Raw genomic sequence first — 16540 nt, 5'->3', positions numbered from 1 at the left:
ACACTGCCTTGCCCTAACTACAACAACATAAGCCCTATGCCTCTCCTGGAGGTGGAGTTATTGTGTTGGTGTAGTAGGGAACTTACAACAGCGGGAGCAAGGCTGTAGTGTAGACACTAACCTAGTTAGGTTGACATAAGTGGCTTTATACACCAAGCCTAAAGGACTGATCTTTCAGCAACGGAGTTTGAACATAGATTTCAATGGGAGCTGACTCAGACCCCTTATAGTTAAATTCCTTGTTCTTAAAATTAAGTTTATAACAAACCAACAAAACAATAAAATTAACAAATGTTTAACAGGTTTGGGAATTTTTAATAATCTCTTTGAATGCATGGGAGCATTGATTCAATAAACCAAGTGACTTCTCCGAATGTCAATTCACCTTGCAAATTGTAGAGTGCAAATAGACTGTTACCACACTTTTAGAGCTGTTACTCTCTGCTGTACACCAGTGTCAGATTTTTAAAACATGTTTTGACATACGAAGAAAAATATCCAGATGCAAATAATAGGTTTTAAAAATATATTTTTAAAAACCTTCATCTTACCTTAGCACCTGCAAGGTGGATCCATTCTTTCGCAGCCTTAGAAGTACTGGTAGCTGTGATGTCTTTGAATGTTGAATTCTGGGGCACTGCAGTAGAAATGGGCCTGGATATGTAACAATAAAAGACATAAGTATTTTGGTCCCAATTGTGCCTCCCTCATTGGGTGTAAGGTAGAATCCAAAATAACTAAGAATAATACAGTCCTGAGCCATTTTTCAATGAGATTTTGTGAATGCTCCTCTTATTCTTTCTATTTGGGACTTTCAACACACTGTATTATTTTGGGGCTGATTCATTCAAAGAAAAACCCAAACTTTCAAGAATGACTTCTAAGGTCTCTACCCACTTCTATTTTCTTTTTTAAATACCACAGTCAATGGTCTCATTCACCGTCATTTACAATAAAAATATTGCTATTATATGAAACATACACCACAGAGGGAAGTGCAAGTGCATCATGTGTTATTATTTCAAGGATGATCATTAAGCACCTGGTTGTGCAACCCTTACTCAGTTTGCCTTAGGGCTTGTTTGTCAGCGTGGAGTAATTGATGGGAATAAGCTGTTCTGCGATAGCTATTCCGGAACAGTTCCCTACGTGAACACAGAATAAAAATCACCTTATTCTGGAACAGTTACTCCATTTTGGATGTGCAGTAATATTCTGGAATAAAAGTGATTTTATTCCAGAAAGATTAAAAATTGAATTGAGTGTAGTGGAAATATAGTCTTTTTGTTCATATGTGGTTAACTGTTGTCAAATTAGTTCTTTTTCAGAACATGTATTTTATCAATATTCCGGATTTTAGACTAGAATACAGCTTTACAGACCGTGTCAGTGTCTGCATTATTAACTCCATTCTAAGCAATCTTTACTGAAGTGGCAATCTGCTGTAGGGGTGACATTTCAGATTTTGCGGGGGGGTGGGGGAGCCCAACTTTGAGCAAGGGCCCAGGAGCTACTTAGGCCCTTATAAACTCATGGATCTTTTTGAAGGATAAAATGTAAAAAAATCAGACAACTAACTAGAGTTAGAGGTGAATCATCTGCCAAGCTTAGCAAGAATTCATCCAGCACAGGATAGCAGAAACCGGTTTTTATATATTGTTGACTGCTCTTCAGAACATCATATGCAGACGACTGATCCTGTGTGCCAGAAACAAAGAACTGTGCCAGCTTGGAGTATATTTTGTTTGTTCTTTGTGGCCTTGCTGGTTTGCAGTGCTGAGGTCAACTTTTGCTACTGGCTGAGGGGAAAAGGCAATTTCAGGTTCCTTGGCTACGTGTTCAGCTGCCTCACATAACTCCTTCCATTTGCTTTCAGATGATCTCATTTCTTCAGAAGCAGGAGTATTGCTTGCTACTAATTCCAAGGAACTAGATAAATTCCGGCTTTAATTTTGCAGTTCTTCTGAAGCACTGTTCAAAACTTGAAGATCTATTCCTTTTTGCTGAGGTTCTTAATTTTTCAAAAATTATTCAGTCTCTGCAGGAGGTCCTTAGCAGTGCAAATACAGCTGTTATTAAATTTACAAAGAATTTTCTGAAGTGGAAGTCTTGCATCATTTATATCCTAAAACAAAAACAAAAACATATCACTTTCAACTGACCGACTGTAGTGAGGCGGATTGGCCGCCCACAGACCCGGAGGGGAGGGGCTCCTCACTGAACCCTGGTGGGCAGAGCCACGCCACGCTCAACCCTCCAGCCGGAAGTCAGTGGGCGGGACAGGAAGTACAAAAGTCGGGCTGGAAAACTCAATTGGGGCCCAGGTGCTGGAGGCACCAGAGGCTTCCTGCAAGCTCCCGAGCTGGGAGGCTGCCACAGACCCTGAGGAATCTGAGGAGTGGCCAGGGCCATTTAGAGACCCAAACACGGAGGAGCTGCAAGCCCTGACAGAGGCCCTCTTCCCCGACAACATGGACGACCCTCTACAGAGCCAGGTACGCCCTGAGGGAGAGTTAAGAAGTGGCCCAGAGGTAGCCGACCCCTGTCTGGCTGCAACACTGTCAGCAAGTGAGTCAGTGTGGTGCGCTCAGGATCCCCGCTGACCCATTGGCAGACCACTCTGGCACTGCTAGGGCCCTGCTGGGACGCAGGGGAGTGGATGGGCCTGCATCCCCCCTGCCACCCCATCCGTGGGTGGCAGTCTCCCCCTCTCTTAGGCAAGAAGCCTGCGCTTGTTGGTCCTCCGCTACAGTTAGGAGGCTCGACTGTTTTGCTGCACAGCCTGAGTGCAGGCCTGAGCCAGAGACTCTTTGCTGCCCCGCCCTGACCAGGGGCTGGGCTCTGTAACTTTGTTTGTCGTTCGGCCCTGATCACAGACCCATGCTCTCATCTCCCGTCGCCCCGCAGATTCCCCATGCCAGGCGACCTCCCAGGCATTTGTCTTCCAAAGAGAATAACACAGCCAGTAAGTACCCATAAGGATTACCAAGATAGTGAACTTATTTTGACATTTCCTTTGAGTTTCTTAGGTATGTTTGAGTTAAATTTACCACTCCTGTATTTGAACAGTATGAGAGCCTCTGATGAAAGGTGTTCTGTAAATGCCAAGTACTATTATTTTTAGCCTCTTATTCTGCCATTCCCCTACCTAGATTAAATATTAGACATTGACTGAAAGTCAATGCCCGTGGACATCCTCACAGAAAATAGAAATCCATTCCATTCTTGCCACTTTTGGCAAGGCAGCAATTTGATTCAGTGACATGATTGTGAGATTCATGATGCACATAAGGACATCTTAAACATGCTTGGATTTTATACTGGGATCCCCCTGGATGAAAGGGACTTGAAGCTAGTGTAACCAGATAACAAGTGTGAAAAATTGGAACACTTTTTTCTCTGGGGTGGGGATATAGGTGCTGTGACGCACGGCTAGAAGTGGTTAAATATCCTGCAAAATAAATAACCCTCAAAAGACATGTGGGGAGATAATGTTTGTGTTTTTGTGTGTTTACATATGTATGAGTAGGGTTGACAATGTAACCAACAGTCCCTGTCTATGCTGTATTCTGATAATTCAGAGGTCAAAAGAACATCCTATCATTTAAATGAATTGTAAACATGGGATATCTTGGTATTCATCTCTCTTTGAAATGTACTGTGAATGGAGGAGGAACAAGCAAATGGCCTTATGTTAATTCGTATAGCTAAGTACCAGTGATGGACCTCCTTCAAAGTCATCCTAATTACCTTTTGTTCCCTGAGGAACTCCAACTTGTCAAAAGATATGAAATTGTATAAAAGATCTTTAGGTCTTGATTCTGTCATTTCAGATCTACTTGGACTTCATCGGGAGAATTTTGAGTCGCAAGACCGAGATCCCAGGTATGCTGGTACACCCTGAATATGATATTTGGACATCGGACTATAACCTATGAACTATTTCTGAAAGAACTCTTTGCAACTACAAATCTCACCATCTCTGCTATGAATCTGCACCTCAATGAACTGAATTCATGCCTGTATGTATATTGATCTTTTAACCATACTCTCTTTAGTTTTTTAATAAATTTTAGTTTAGTTAATAAGAATTGGCTGTGTTGGGGCCTTGAGGTGCTACCTCCAGACTATAAATGTCATAATAAATGTTGTGTTTTATGTTTCACAATAATGCCCTAGAACTAGGGAAGGTGCGTGTGACAGTGGGGAATGCTGGGATTGTGGAGGTGACCTAAGAAACTGCAGAGTGTTGTGCCCTCAGTTTCCACCCCAGCTCCTGATTTTTAACAAATATTGGAGCAGAAGGAATTTTTGTTGGTTGTGGTGGTGATGGAGTACAAATTATGTCTCTATTTAAAATGTAGTAGCTTACACTATCAACTAGAATTGGTACAATGGGCTAAATTCTGCCCTCAGTTACACAATTCTAACCCCACACGGGTTGCATGGTTGTAACTGAAGGAAGGATTTAGCCACCAAACTCTTAACTCTGTAACAGTTGTCCAACACCAACCAGGTCTGGGTACTGCTGGGAGAGGCACCCAAGAAAGGAATTCTATCTTCCTGGTATTTGCCTACTATATCAGGGGTGGGGGTGGTAAGCCGAAAACGGTATCTATTATTTTACCATTGCCACATGCAGATATATTAATGTGAAAGTTGCCACACATTGGGGTATTTTCAGCTCAATCACTTCAGGAAAACAAAGTGTAGCTTGTTTTTTATGAATGCTATAGTGGGTATAGTCCAGCTGTAACCAGTATTTCCTTTAAGCAGATACCACTCTCCAGTCTAGCCAGTTAGGGCTGATGCTAGTTAACTCAACTTGACTGATGCTGCACCGTAGTGATTAGGCCCTTCCCATTAGCAGCTGCCTCTTGGAAGGGCAATCAAATACAGTGAAGTTATGGAACAGCCTCACAATAGGAGTTGCTGGGACAAGCAACTTAATTTTAAGAGAGAGTTGGACAAATTTATGAGTGGGATTGTATGATGTGGTTGGTTAGGGGAGCTGACTTCACAGCCCTGAGCGTCCCTTCTGGTTCATGTTTTATGTTCCTAAAATATCATGCTTAAGGGCTTCAGCTGGTCACCTGCAGGGATTCCCCCCTCCCGCCCCCCATTGTATTCTGGTGTTTATCTCCTTCCTCTAAAGCATCAGAGATGGCCATGGCTGGAGATGGGACACTGGATGAGGTGGACCGCTGCTCTCAGGTGTTACTGAGAATTTTCTTATGTGCTTAGCCAGCGGGCTCTTGCTCACATGCTCAGGGTCTAACTGACCACCATATGTGGAGTTGGGAAGGCATCTTCCCCAGGTCAGATTGGCAGTGAGCTGGGGGCGGGAGGGGGTTGCCTTCCTCTGCAGCATGTGGTGCAGTTCTTGTGTTAGAATCATCAGGGTATATCTTATTAATTCAATTCCTTGCCATGCCTGGTGCACCTCCGCGCCTCCTATTCTCTGCCTGTGACAGTTTAATCTCCTGAGGGATTTAATACTTTGGTCTAATTTCAGTTGTTCGGTTTGATGCCTGAGTGTTGGTGGCCTGTGATATACAGCAGGTCAGACTAGATGATCCGGTTGTCACTTCTGGCCTCAAAGTCTGACATTTGGGCCTGCAGATTTTCTATTTCTAACCAAAGATGATTTTTAAAATTAATTGAGTGGTTTGATAAAATAGAACACCTAAAAAAGGAAACGGCATTCTTCCTTCCAAAGCGCACACCTTCCTTAAATCATAAACAAAACAGTCTACAGTATTCTACAGTAATGGCCCAAAATACTACAGAGACACGATTGTAAACTATAGTGTTGTGAATCATGACAGTGTAAAAGCAAAAAAAAAGGGTTAAGTTGCCATTTAAGTATCAAAAACAAAGCATCTGTTAAGCTAAGTCTTATCCTAATATTGCGGAGCCTGTAAAAGCAGGGCTCACATCAAAAGCAAATAAAAACAGCAAAATGGTCAGTGTGACTCAGCCTTAAAATAGCAATAATTAAAAACAAAAATTAAAAAAAGCAAAACATAACATAAACAAACTGCAAATGTTTTAAATTAATGCATGCCACTAAAATGTATAAATGCTTGTGTAATATTGCTTGTACTTTAAAAAAACTAAGGCAAAGATGCTCTCTGTCAGCTGTGTTCTTCCCTTGCAATTGCATGTCCTAAATAAAGCTATCTCTAATTTTATTGCTTCCAACCTAAAAGTAAAGTTTGTTTCTTCCACAATATTTGGTGCCTTGTGACTCGGATGGCTACGCCTGGCTGAGGCAGTGACCACTACTACGGACCGTTCTCCTTCGAACTCCAGGCGTCAAGAGACCTTTTGAAATCTCTGCTGGGGTGTCGGAGGAGGACTGACCGTGGGGCCGTCTGTCCCTTTGGGCTCACGCCATGCGAACTTTTGCTTATGCAACAAGATCAGACGCAGAACAGTGTTGGGGAATTGGTTGCCCCATGTAAGGTCAGTAATATGCATGTGCGGGACTGGGAAATGTGTTGTTGCCCCAGGATCAGGGCCGGCTCCAGGGTTTTGGCCGCCCCAAGCAGCCAAAACAAAAACAAAACTGAACAAAAAAGCCGCGATCGCAATCGCGATCTGCGGCAGCAATTCGGCGGGAGGTCCTTCGCTCCCAGGCGGAATGAGGGACCGTCCGCCAAATTGCCGCCGAATACCTGGACGTGCCGCCCCTCTCCGGAGCGGCCGCCCCAAGCACCTGCTTGAGAAGCTGGTGCCTGGAGCCGGCCCCGCCCAGCGTAAGCCAATGTGTGGCTTAGGTCAGACCTATTGAGTTGAGGGGTTGTGGTAACGCCCTCAATAAAGCACACAAGTGCGTTCAGCTAAGGGGTTGTGATGATGCCCTCAGGTTTAAAAAAAAAAAAAGGGAGAGAAAAAAACCCGATGCAGCGTAGTAAAAATTTCCTATAAATTAAAAAAAGCCAACCCCCCTCAACAAACAAACAAACAAACAAAAAGCTTCCCCCCCAAAACCAAACAAACAAAAAAACAAAACAAAACAAAAAAAACCATAGCTAGCAAGCTTAGTCCACAAATAAAATGCTGGCCCTATTCAAAGACGCTGCTCACTGCTAAAAATTGGCTAACAAAAAAAAAAAGGCGGGACTTAAATATGCCCAAGCAGCTGTAAAATCTGCAAAACACTGCCAAGCATTAATAAAATGTGTTAGGTTTCTTTTCTCAGAAATAAAAAAAGCGCTACCCAAAAACCCTACCAGCCCTGCCACTCCTTAAAACCAAAAAATTGGATCTATGTAAAAGTCCACCAACAAAAAACTGCTTTGGCTCCACGCTAAAAAGCCCCTTACCAAGTCCTGCTAACTACCAACACCGCTGTAAAGTGCCAAAAACTAACTGCCTGGACCCATGTTTCTCACTGCAAAAAAAACCCCTCCGCCTCAAAATAATTCCACTCCTTCTATTAATCAGCCTGTCTCTCCTTCTAGTATTTCTTTTCCTCCTAAACAGCAAAAGAGAAAAACAAGGTAATGTGCTAGTAACCTCTCCCTTGTCCACTGACAAAGCTAACCTGAATTCAGTATTTGCTACAAAAACCAAAGCACTACAGGGCAATGTGCTGGTGACCTCTCCCCTTTATAATGCTAAGCCACAATTGCTTTAAAAAAAAAAAAAAAAAAAAAAACTCACTCCGCTAAAATTGCCAAAGTCCAAAAATTCCTAACTACAAAAAATATTATTAATTAACCCTAATAAAAAAAACAAAAAAATTATACACTGGCAAGAAAAAACCTTGTAAAACCCATGCTTAGGAATGTGGTATTAATTAAATTTTGGGGTTTATTCTACAGGCTGTGCCCTGTGTTTTTAAATAAGTACCTTCTGCATGTATTGCCCTCCCTAATTAAATTTTAAATAACAAATACCAAAGGCACCTTGTTGCCACTACTCCCGCCATCTCCTCCATTACACTATTACCCCTGTAATACATCCAAATACAAACAATGCCATATATCTAATAAAACCCAATGGCCAAAGCCTTCACACTTTGGTAATTTATTTAAATATTGTTTACAAAAATTATTTTTAAAGTTCAAAATATCCATATAAGCAAACAATTAAATAGAAAAAAAACTAATCAAAACAAATAAAAATATATAACATCACTACAAATAAGCTTCAAAAATTTAAAATTAAAGTTTTATAATGGGGTTAATAGAATGGCCAAACAAAAAGTGTATAGTATATTAAAAAAAAGTCCTTATTGTTTTGGTTACCCAATTAATAAATAATCAAACTCATACTCAAAGAGTATGTTCTGCTACTAAAAATTGTACATGTACTAAAATTATCCCAGTAACTAATAATTTAACCTGTACCATATTACAAAATACTCCTTCCTATGCTATTAATGTTAATGCCTCTCAAAAGTACCTAAAAATATTTAAACGATAAATATAATATAATGCTATCCCCCTAAAAAATATACTAAAATATCAAATAACAATAATTAATGCCACATTCAAAACTGTAAAATTTACCCTGCCCCTATCCAGCTTTCAAATCACTTTCATGTATCTAAATCACTCAAAGGGGCTGCTATTTGGCTAGCACAGCAAAAAGCCCAGGTCTCCTCTAAAAAAAAAAAAAAAGACTTAGCTAACCACGTATAAAATGGTGCAAATATTGCAGCAGCAATTTGAAATATTCTTAAGGACCAACAACATAGTAAAAAATTAAAGCAACTAAAAAAAGCCACTGGTCTTATTACTAAAGGACAGCTAACCCAAGTGCAAGCTACAGTTGGTAAATTACATGTTATTTCTGCCCTTAGTTTAATAACCCAAAAGCTGTTAACAAAAATAATATTAAAAATCACTAAGGCAAAAAAAAAATTGCAATAAAATCTAGCATGTTCAAAAATTCAAAATTTCCTAAATGACCAACTAATGGCCATTCAAAATAATCTCAAGCATCAAGCGTGGCCCACTGCCCTTACTAGTGCTTCAAAAATGCCATCTAATTTGTGGCCATAAAAATATACTTAAAAATTTTCTAAATAAATGTGCAAGTACTCGCAGTGCTCCTTCCTTCCAAGCATATGGGCCGATAGGAGAGGTGTAGGCTCCTACATACCAAATCCTGCCAAGCCCATAAAAAAATGCATGTAAAATTAAATAATTCACCATAATATCTAAAAAATGTCACCATAACTGCAAAAAATCACATTATTTATTGGCTTGCAAACAAGTCCAACAATCAAACCTTAGGTATCAAATTCTTTTAATTGAACCACTTTAATATCTAACCAATTTCAAAATTTGCGCTTACTCCTACCAAAGGTTCAAAAAATTTCTAACTTGCAGGGTCAAATCCATGTGCTTCAAAATATATATTAAATTAAAAAACATGCTTTTCATACAGCCTATAAAGTGTTTACTTTATGTACTAATTATAATGTAATGTGCTATATAACTAAGGCAGTAAAACAACCCCAGCATATTATTACAATAAAAACATTAATGGGTGTATTGCTTTTATTTAGTCTAAAAATAAGTTGTTGTTGTTGTAATAAATGTAATAACAAAAATGCCTTTCATGTTCATACTAATCATGCATTATTGTTATATCCAGTTAAAACTTAGAAGGCTAATTCTAATCCTCCTAAGCTAAAAACAAAAATACAAAGCTTAATGCAATTTAAAAATTTAAAAATGTTAGTTATGCTAAAAAAAGCACAAAAGGGGGAGTGTAAAAGCAAAAAAAAAAAAGGGGGGGGCGGGTTAAGTTGCCATTTAAGTATCAAAATCAAAGCAACTATTAAGCTAAGTCTTAGCCTAATATCGCAGAACCTATAAAAGCAAAGCTCACGTCAAAAGAAAATAAAAACAGCAAAATAATCAATGTAACCCAGCCTTAAAATAGCTATATTTAAAAACAAAAATACAAAATACAAAAATAAGCAAAACATAACATAAATGAATTACAAATGTTTTTAATTAATACATGCCACTAAACTATATAAATGCTTGTGTAATATTGCTTGTACTTTAAAAAAACTAAAACAAAAATGCTCTCTGTCAGCTACGTTCTTCCCTTACAATTGCATGTCCTAAATAAAGCTGTCTCTAATTTTATTGCTTCCAACCTAAAAATAAAGTTTGTTTCTTCCACAACAGTTAAATACTGAAGCTTTATTTATAAGCTTATGTCCGTTCTAGTTACCATCGCATTTATTTCAGTCCACTACTATCAGTTCTGTTCAACTTTTAAGTAATTGTGGTCATCTTTTACTTATAAAGGAGGTTTAAAAAAATAATGCAATTTGCTTTGACTTTCCCTGGTCTTCTACCAAGTGATAAGTAGTGGGGCCCTTATATCTCACTGGGTTACTGCAGGAATTATTTGCCAACTCTTCCCTTTCTCCTCCTCTCACTTTCCCTTTGCTTCCCTGGTTTTTACTTTTTAAAGTTGCTTATTAACATAACAGCTGGTCAAAAATTTTCAGATAGAACATTTTCCCATCATAAAATGCCATTTCATCAAAATCTAAACTTTCTGTGGGACTGTGTCAACCCTGACAACATTTTATTTTGGGGGGGGGAAAGCATTTTGATAATGCTGAATAACGTGTATTTACAATGCTTAGCACAATGTGGCTCCAGTCTTGGCTGGGGCGTCTACACACAAAAAGAGCAGAACCTCTGTTTTACAAACTAATTGGGGACTGAGGAGTTCATAACATTGAAAAGGTCACAAAATTGAATATCTCGAACTGACAGTAGGTACAGTGTGAGTTGCAGCATGGTGCACTGCATCACTTTCTTCTTGTCCTTCAAACCACAGCAAAACATTTTCCAACACACTGAAGGCCTCAAAATGTGAAGGGATGTCAACTTGTTCTTCATCAGATCACATTCATGCTGTGATTTTCTACTTCCTCCCCCCAGTCGGGGGGTGGGGGGGAGGAGGAGGAAATGATCCTGTAACTGGTTGTTCGTCAGATTGGTGGTCATAAAATCAAGGTTCTACTGTAATAGTAAAATGGCCTGATTTTCTGATGTGCCAAGCACCCAACAACTCCTCGAGATTTCAAATAAGAGTTGTGGGTGCTTAGCAGCTTCAAACTTTTGGTCAAGACCTTCCTATTTAATTCTGCTTATATTCTTATATGGCATTCATTGCTATGGTATCTGAGTTCAACCATGAGCACAGCTAAACCGATGGCCAGGTCTACTCTTGAAAAGTCTTTGCCAGTAAAGCTATCCCAGTATACTACACCGGCAAAACGCTCCTAGTGCGGATGCAGGAGTTGTTCCTGTTCCCACTGAAATGACAAAAATTCCATTGACTCCATTGGGATTAACACAGTTTGGGGCTTGGGACAATCATGTATTTGTGCTTCTCACCTTTCCCCCCTGCTAATCTACAGACACAGACATCTGAGCTATGGAAGCCAAGGAGTTAATAAACTCTTAGGAAGAGTCAGTCCCTGTCACAATGTGTTTTGTACAATGCCTAGCATAAAAAAATTATGAAATGGTAATGAGAGCGTGGGGCCCTAGAAATAAACAGACTTGAGGTGTAGGGTTTTGAGCAACATTGAAGTCTAACTGGAAAGTAAAAGGTAATGGTGGGGGGGGGGGGTGAAGAAAGCGATGGGAAATGTTGCCTTTTCTTTCAAAGGGAATTGTATCATTTTACCCTGAACCTTGTGGGGGGGAATGAAAAGAGGAATCATCACCAAGTGCCCATGTCTGAACACCTTAATCAGGCAAAACTACCACTGGTTTCCCTGACTTTCCAAAAACCTTGGGCGCTCAGATTCCAGCATGATGAGGATGATATCAGCACCCAGATGGAGGGGAAGATAATTATGGGATTTTGGTTTTGCACAGTTGAAAGGGGTGGGGAGCCACAGGGTACTGTAAGGTCTGCATAAGTTTTCCCTTAGTAACTGATAGACGTCCCTACAAGTGTGGTGAAGAATCTGAGCTTTGGGGTGTTTTTCTGAATCAACTCTCTGAACTTTTTAGGAGACATTTAAACTCATTTAAGCAGGAAAGAACCACAATTGGAGGCTTTAGTCCTTTTACCCATTTCTGGTCCATACAGCGGCATGTCTTCACCAGAAATGGTTTTCTTCCTTTGGTCGGGGGGTAACTGTGGGGAAGGAATCACTGATAGGAGATGTGGAAAGGGGGCCCCGGAGCATTACCTTGAAACCTGATCCTTCGGTCCATGGAGGAAGGGAAACAAGGTAGCTGAAAACTGGGCGGCGGGAAGCAGCCTGCTGTTTATAAGGGGCAGGGTAAAGCGGGCACTGAGGTTTAGGAAGAGCAGCATCTGGGACACACCACACCGGGGAGTCTGCCTTGGTTAGGGAGTGAAGGCAGGTGTGGGCACTCCGCAGTCACACCCGCTCTGGGAGCAGCGGGCAGGTGAGGCTCAGAACCGCTGGGACGGGGACAGTCTCCTGCTGAGGAATCTCTCCCATCCCCCGAGACAGGCTTTACCTAGCTGCCTCCACAGTCACACCCCCCCGCCCCGGGCAGGAGGCCGCCTGGGGTCGGCCCAGGGCTGAGCGATGGGGAAGCTCCAGCCGCTCTGGCGCCAGCGGCGTGTCCGAGCAAACCCCTCGCCCAGCCCCTCCGCGCTACTCGCTCTCCTCCCACGGGGGCTCAGCGGCGCTCCCCGGCCGCCGCACGCGGGCAGCGGGGCACCTTCCCCGGCAGGATCGGGGCCGGGTCTCTGGGAGCTGCGCGCTCCATGGCCAGTGGCAGCTCGGAGTGACACGCACCAAGGGAGCCCTGGCCGCTGGGACTGAAAGCAAAGGGATCGTGGCCACTGCGGGGGGCGGAGGTGAAAGTAACCGGGTCCGATCCTGTCCGCCCTGCGGGACCAGACAGGTGTAGTGTATGAAACTGCTCTGGGTAGGACTGTGTTACTGGTAGCAGTTACCGATAGGTAATGGATTATAAGAAACTGCTATTGTAGTAAACTGATATCTGATGTAGCAGATGCCTACAGGTAGCAGTTTCTTGCACTGTAGTATATGTGAAATTGCTAAGTGTAGAAATGTGCTATCTGTAGCAGTTATTTATACTTATAGATTGTAAGAAACAGCTTTTGTAAAAAGATGCTACTTCCCTCATAGGTCAGGTTTTCTAGACCTTATCTTTTCCCCCCTTCTCTGGACTCTCTCCAATTTTTACTACAGTTGAGACCTAATCAGCGCAGAGTAGAGTGGATATCCCAGAGTGATGTTCTGTTTTTTGGAATAGATCCCTTTCCACAGTACTGATATCCAGCTTGTGGTCCACTGTGACCCCCAGACCTCTTTCTGCAGTCGTCCTTCCTAGGAAGTCATTTCCCATTTAGTATGTGTGCAGCTTGTTATCATTCACAAACTTAATAATTGTACTCTCTATGCCATTATCTCAATCACTGATTCAGATTCTGAATAGAAACTTATCCAGAACTGATCCTTAGAGAGACCCATTTGCTATGCCCTTTCAGCCTGACTCAGCCCTTTCAGCCTGTGAATCACTGATAACTACTGTCGGAACTGTTTTCCAACTAGTTTTGTACCCATCTTATTTTAGCTCCATCTAGGTTGCATTTCCATCGTTTGTTTATGAGAAGGTCCTGGGAGACCTGTAACACTGCAATCTGATGAAGCTAATTCCTACAGATAGCAGTTTCTCACACTGTAGGTATGTGAGACTGCTGTCTGTAGGGCCAGGTCTACACTACCGCGGTAGTTCGACGGCTGGCAATCGAAGTTCCGGGTTCGATTTATCGCGTCTGGTCTGGACGCGATAAATCGATCCCGGAAGCACTCGCCGTCGACTGCGGTACTCCAGCTCGGCGAGAGAAGTACCGCGGACTCGACGGGGAGCCTGCCTGCCGCGTGTGGACCGCGTCTGAACCGCGATAAGTTCGAACTAAGGTATGTCGACTTCAGCTACGTTATTCACGTAGCTGAAGTTGCGTACCTTAGTTCGAATTTGGGGGTTAGTGTAGACCAGGCCTAGCAGTTAGCTACATCTGATGGCCTTTGTATAGCACTATCATTCAGAGGTTCCTATTGCACACAGTTCCTGGGGTAATCTTTATGTGTTTGTGCATTCCTTCAATAAGCCACTAACATTGTCTGGCCTCATCTAACAGAGCATAAGAACATAAGAATGGCCATACTGGGTCAGACTAAAGGTCCATCCAGCCCAGTAATCTGTCTACCGACAGTGGTCAATGCCAGGTGCCCCAGAGGGAGTGAACCTAACAGGTAATGATCAAGTGATATCTCTCGTGACGTCCATCACCACCCTCTGACAAACAGAGGCTAGGGACACCATTCCTTATCCATCCTGGCTAATAGCCATTAATGGACTTAACCTCCATGAATTTATACAGTTCTCTTTTAAACCCTGTTATAGTCTTAGCCTTCACAACCTCCTCAGGCAAGGAGTTCCACAAGTTGACTGTGCACTGTGTGAAGAAGAACTTCCTTTTATTTGTTTTAAACCTGCTGCCCATTAATTTCATTTGGTGGCCCCTCGTTCTTATATTATGGGAACAAGTAAATAACTTTTCCTTATTCACTTTCTCCACATCACTCATGATTTTATATACCTCTATCATACTCCCCCTTAGTCTCCTCTTTTCCAAGCTGAAAAGTCCTATCCTCTTTAATCTCTCCTCATATGGGATCCATTCCAAACCCCTAATTATTTTAGTTGCCCTTCTCTGAACCTTTTCTAATGCCAGTATATCTTTTTTGTGATGAGGAGACCACATCTGTACGCAGTATTCAAGATGTGGCGTACCATGGATTTATACAAGGGCAATAAGATATTCTCCGTCTTATTCTTTATCCCCTTTTTAATGATTCCTAACATCCTGTTTGCTTTTTTGACTGCCACTGCACACGCATGGCCGTCTTCAGAGAACTATCCACGATGGCTCCAAGATCTTTTTCCTGATTAGTTGTAGCTAAATTGGCCCCCATCATATTGTATGTATAGTTGGGATTATTTTTCCCAATGTGCATTACTTTACTTTTTCCACATTAAATTTCATTTGCCATTTTGTTGCCCAATCACTTAGTTTTGTGAGATCTTTTTGAAGTTCTTCACAGTTTCCTTTGGTCTTAACTATCTTGAGCAGTTTAGTATCATCTGCAAACTTTGCCACCTCACTGTTTACCCCTTTCTCCAGATCATTTATGAATAAATTTAATAGGATTGGTCCTAGGACTGACCCTTGGGGAACACCACTAGTTATCCCTCTCCATTCTGAAAATTTACCATTTATCCCTACCCTTTGTTCCCTGTCTTTTAACCAGTTCTCAGTCCTTGAAAGGATCTTCCCTCTTATCCCATGACAACTTAATTTACGTAAGAGCCTTTGGTGAGGGACCTTGTCAAAGGCTTTCTGGAAATCTAAGTACACTATGTCCACTGGATCCCCCTTGTCCACATGTTTGTTGACCACTTCAAAGAACTCTAATAGATTAGTAAGACACAATTTCCCTTTACAGAAACCATGTTGACTTTTTCCCAACAATTTATGTTCTTCTATGTGTCTGACAATTTTATTCTTTACGATTGTTTCAACTAATTTGCCCAGTACTGATGTTAGACTTACCGGTCTGTAATTGCCAGGATCACCTCTTTTTAAATATTGGCGTTACATTAGCTATCTTCCAGTCATTGGGTACAGAAGCTGATTTAAAGGATAGGTTACAAACCATAGTTAGTAGTTCTGCAATTTCACATTTGAGTTCTTTCAGAACTCTTGGGTCAATGCCATCTGGTCCCAGTGACTTGTTATTGTTAAGTTTATCAATTAATTCCAAAACCACCTCTAGTGACACCTCAGTCTGTGACAATTCCTCAGATTTGTCACCTACAAAAGCTGGCTCAGGTTTGGAAATCTCCCTAACATCCTCAGCTGTGAAGACTGAAGCAAAGAATACATTTAGTTTCTCCGCCATTACTTTATCGTCTTTAAGTGTTCCTTTTGTATCTCAATCGTCCAGGGGCCCCATTGGTTGTTTAGCAGTCTTCCTGCTTCTGATGTACTTAAGACATTTTGTTATTACCTTTTGAGTTTTTGGCTAGCTGTTCTTCAAACTCCTTTTTGGCTTTTCTTATTACATTTTTACACTTAATTTGGCAGTGTTTATGCTCCTTTCTATTTACCTCACTAGAATTGACTTCCACTTTTTAAAAGATGCTTTTTTAATCTCTCACTGCTTCTTTTACATGATTGTTAAGCCACGGTGGCTCTTTTTTAGTTCTTTTACCGTGTTTTTAAATTTGGGGTATACATTTCAGTTGGGCCTCTGTTATGGTGTCTTTTGAAAAGTGTCCATGCAACTTGCAGGGATTTCACTCTAGTCACTGTACCTTTTAATTTCTGTTTAACTAACCCCCTCATTTTTGCATAGTTCCCCTTTCTGAAATTAAATGCCACAGTGGTGGGCTGTTGCGGTGTTCTTCCCACCACAGGAATGTTAAAAGTTATTATATTATGGTCACTATTTCCACGCGGT

At 41.4% G+C, this 16540-nt stretch overlaps 1 protein-coding gene across 1 annotated transcript in view; it reads left to right on the top strand.

The window, feature by feature from the left end:
* Nucleotides 1–16540, top strand: part of LOC135873819 (ATP-dependent translocase ABCB1-like) — a 110973-nt gene that overhangs the window by 31326 nt on the left and 63107 nt on the right. The window contains exons 2-4 of the mRNA XM_065398433.1: nt 2325–2495; nt 3834–3885; nt 5156–5214. Of these exons, the coding sequence (XP_065254505.1) occupies nt 2325–2495; nt 3834–3885; nt 5156–5214 (282 nt within the window). The remainder of the gene's footprint in view (nt 1–2324; nt 2496–3833; nt 3886–5155; nt 5215–16540) is intronic.

This window comes from Emys orbicularis, chromosome 2 (assembly GCF_028017835.1).
Source record: "Emys orbicularis isolate rEmyOrb1 chromosome 2, rEmyOrb1.hap1, whole genome shotgun sequence".
In the NCBI taxonomy this organism is placed as follows: domain Eukaryota; kingdom Metazoa; phylum Chordata; order Testudines; family Emydidae; genus Emys; species Emys orbicularis.
Note: the sequence above shows the minus strand (reverse complement) of the source record. Positions and strands in the feature narration are given on the sequence as shown.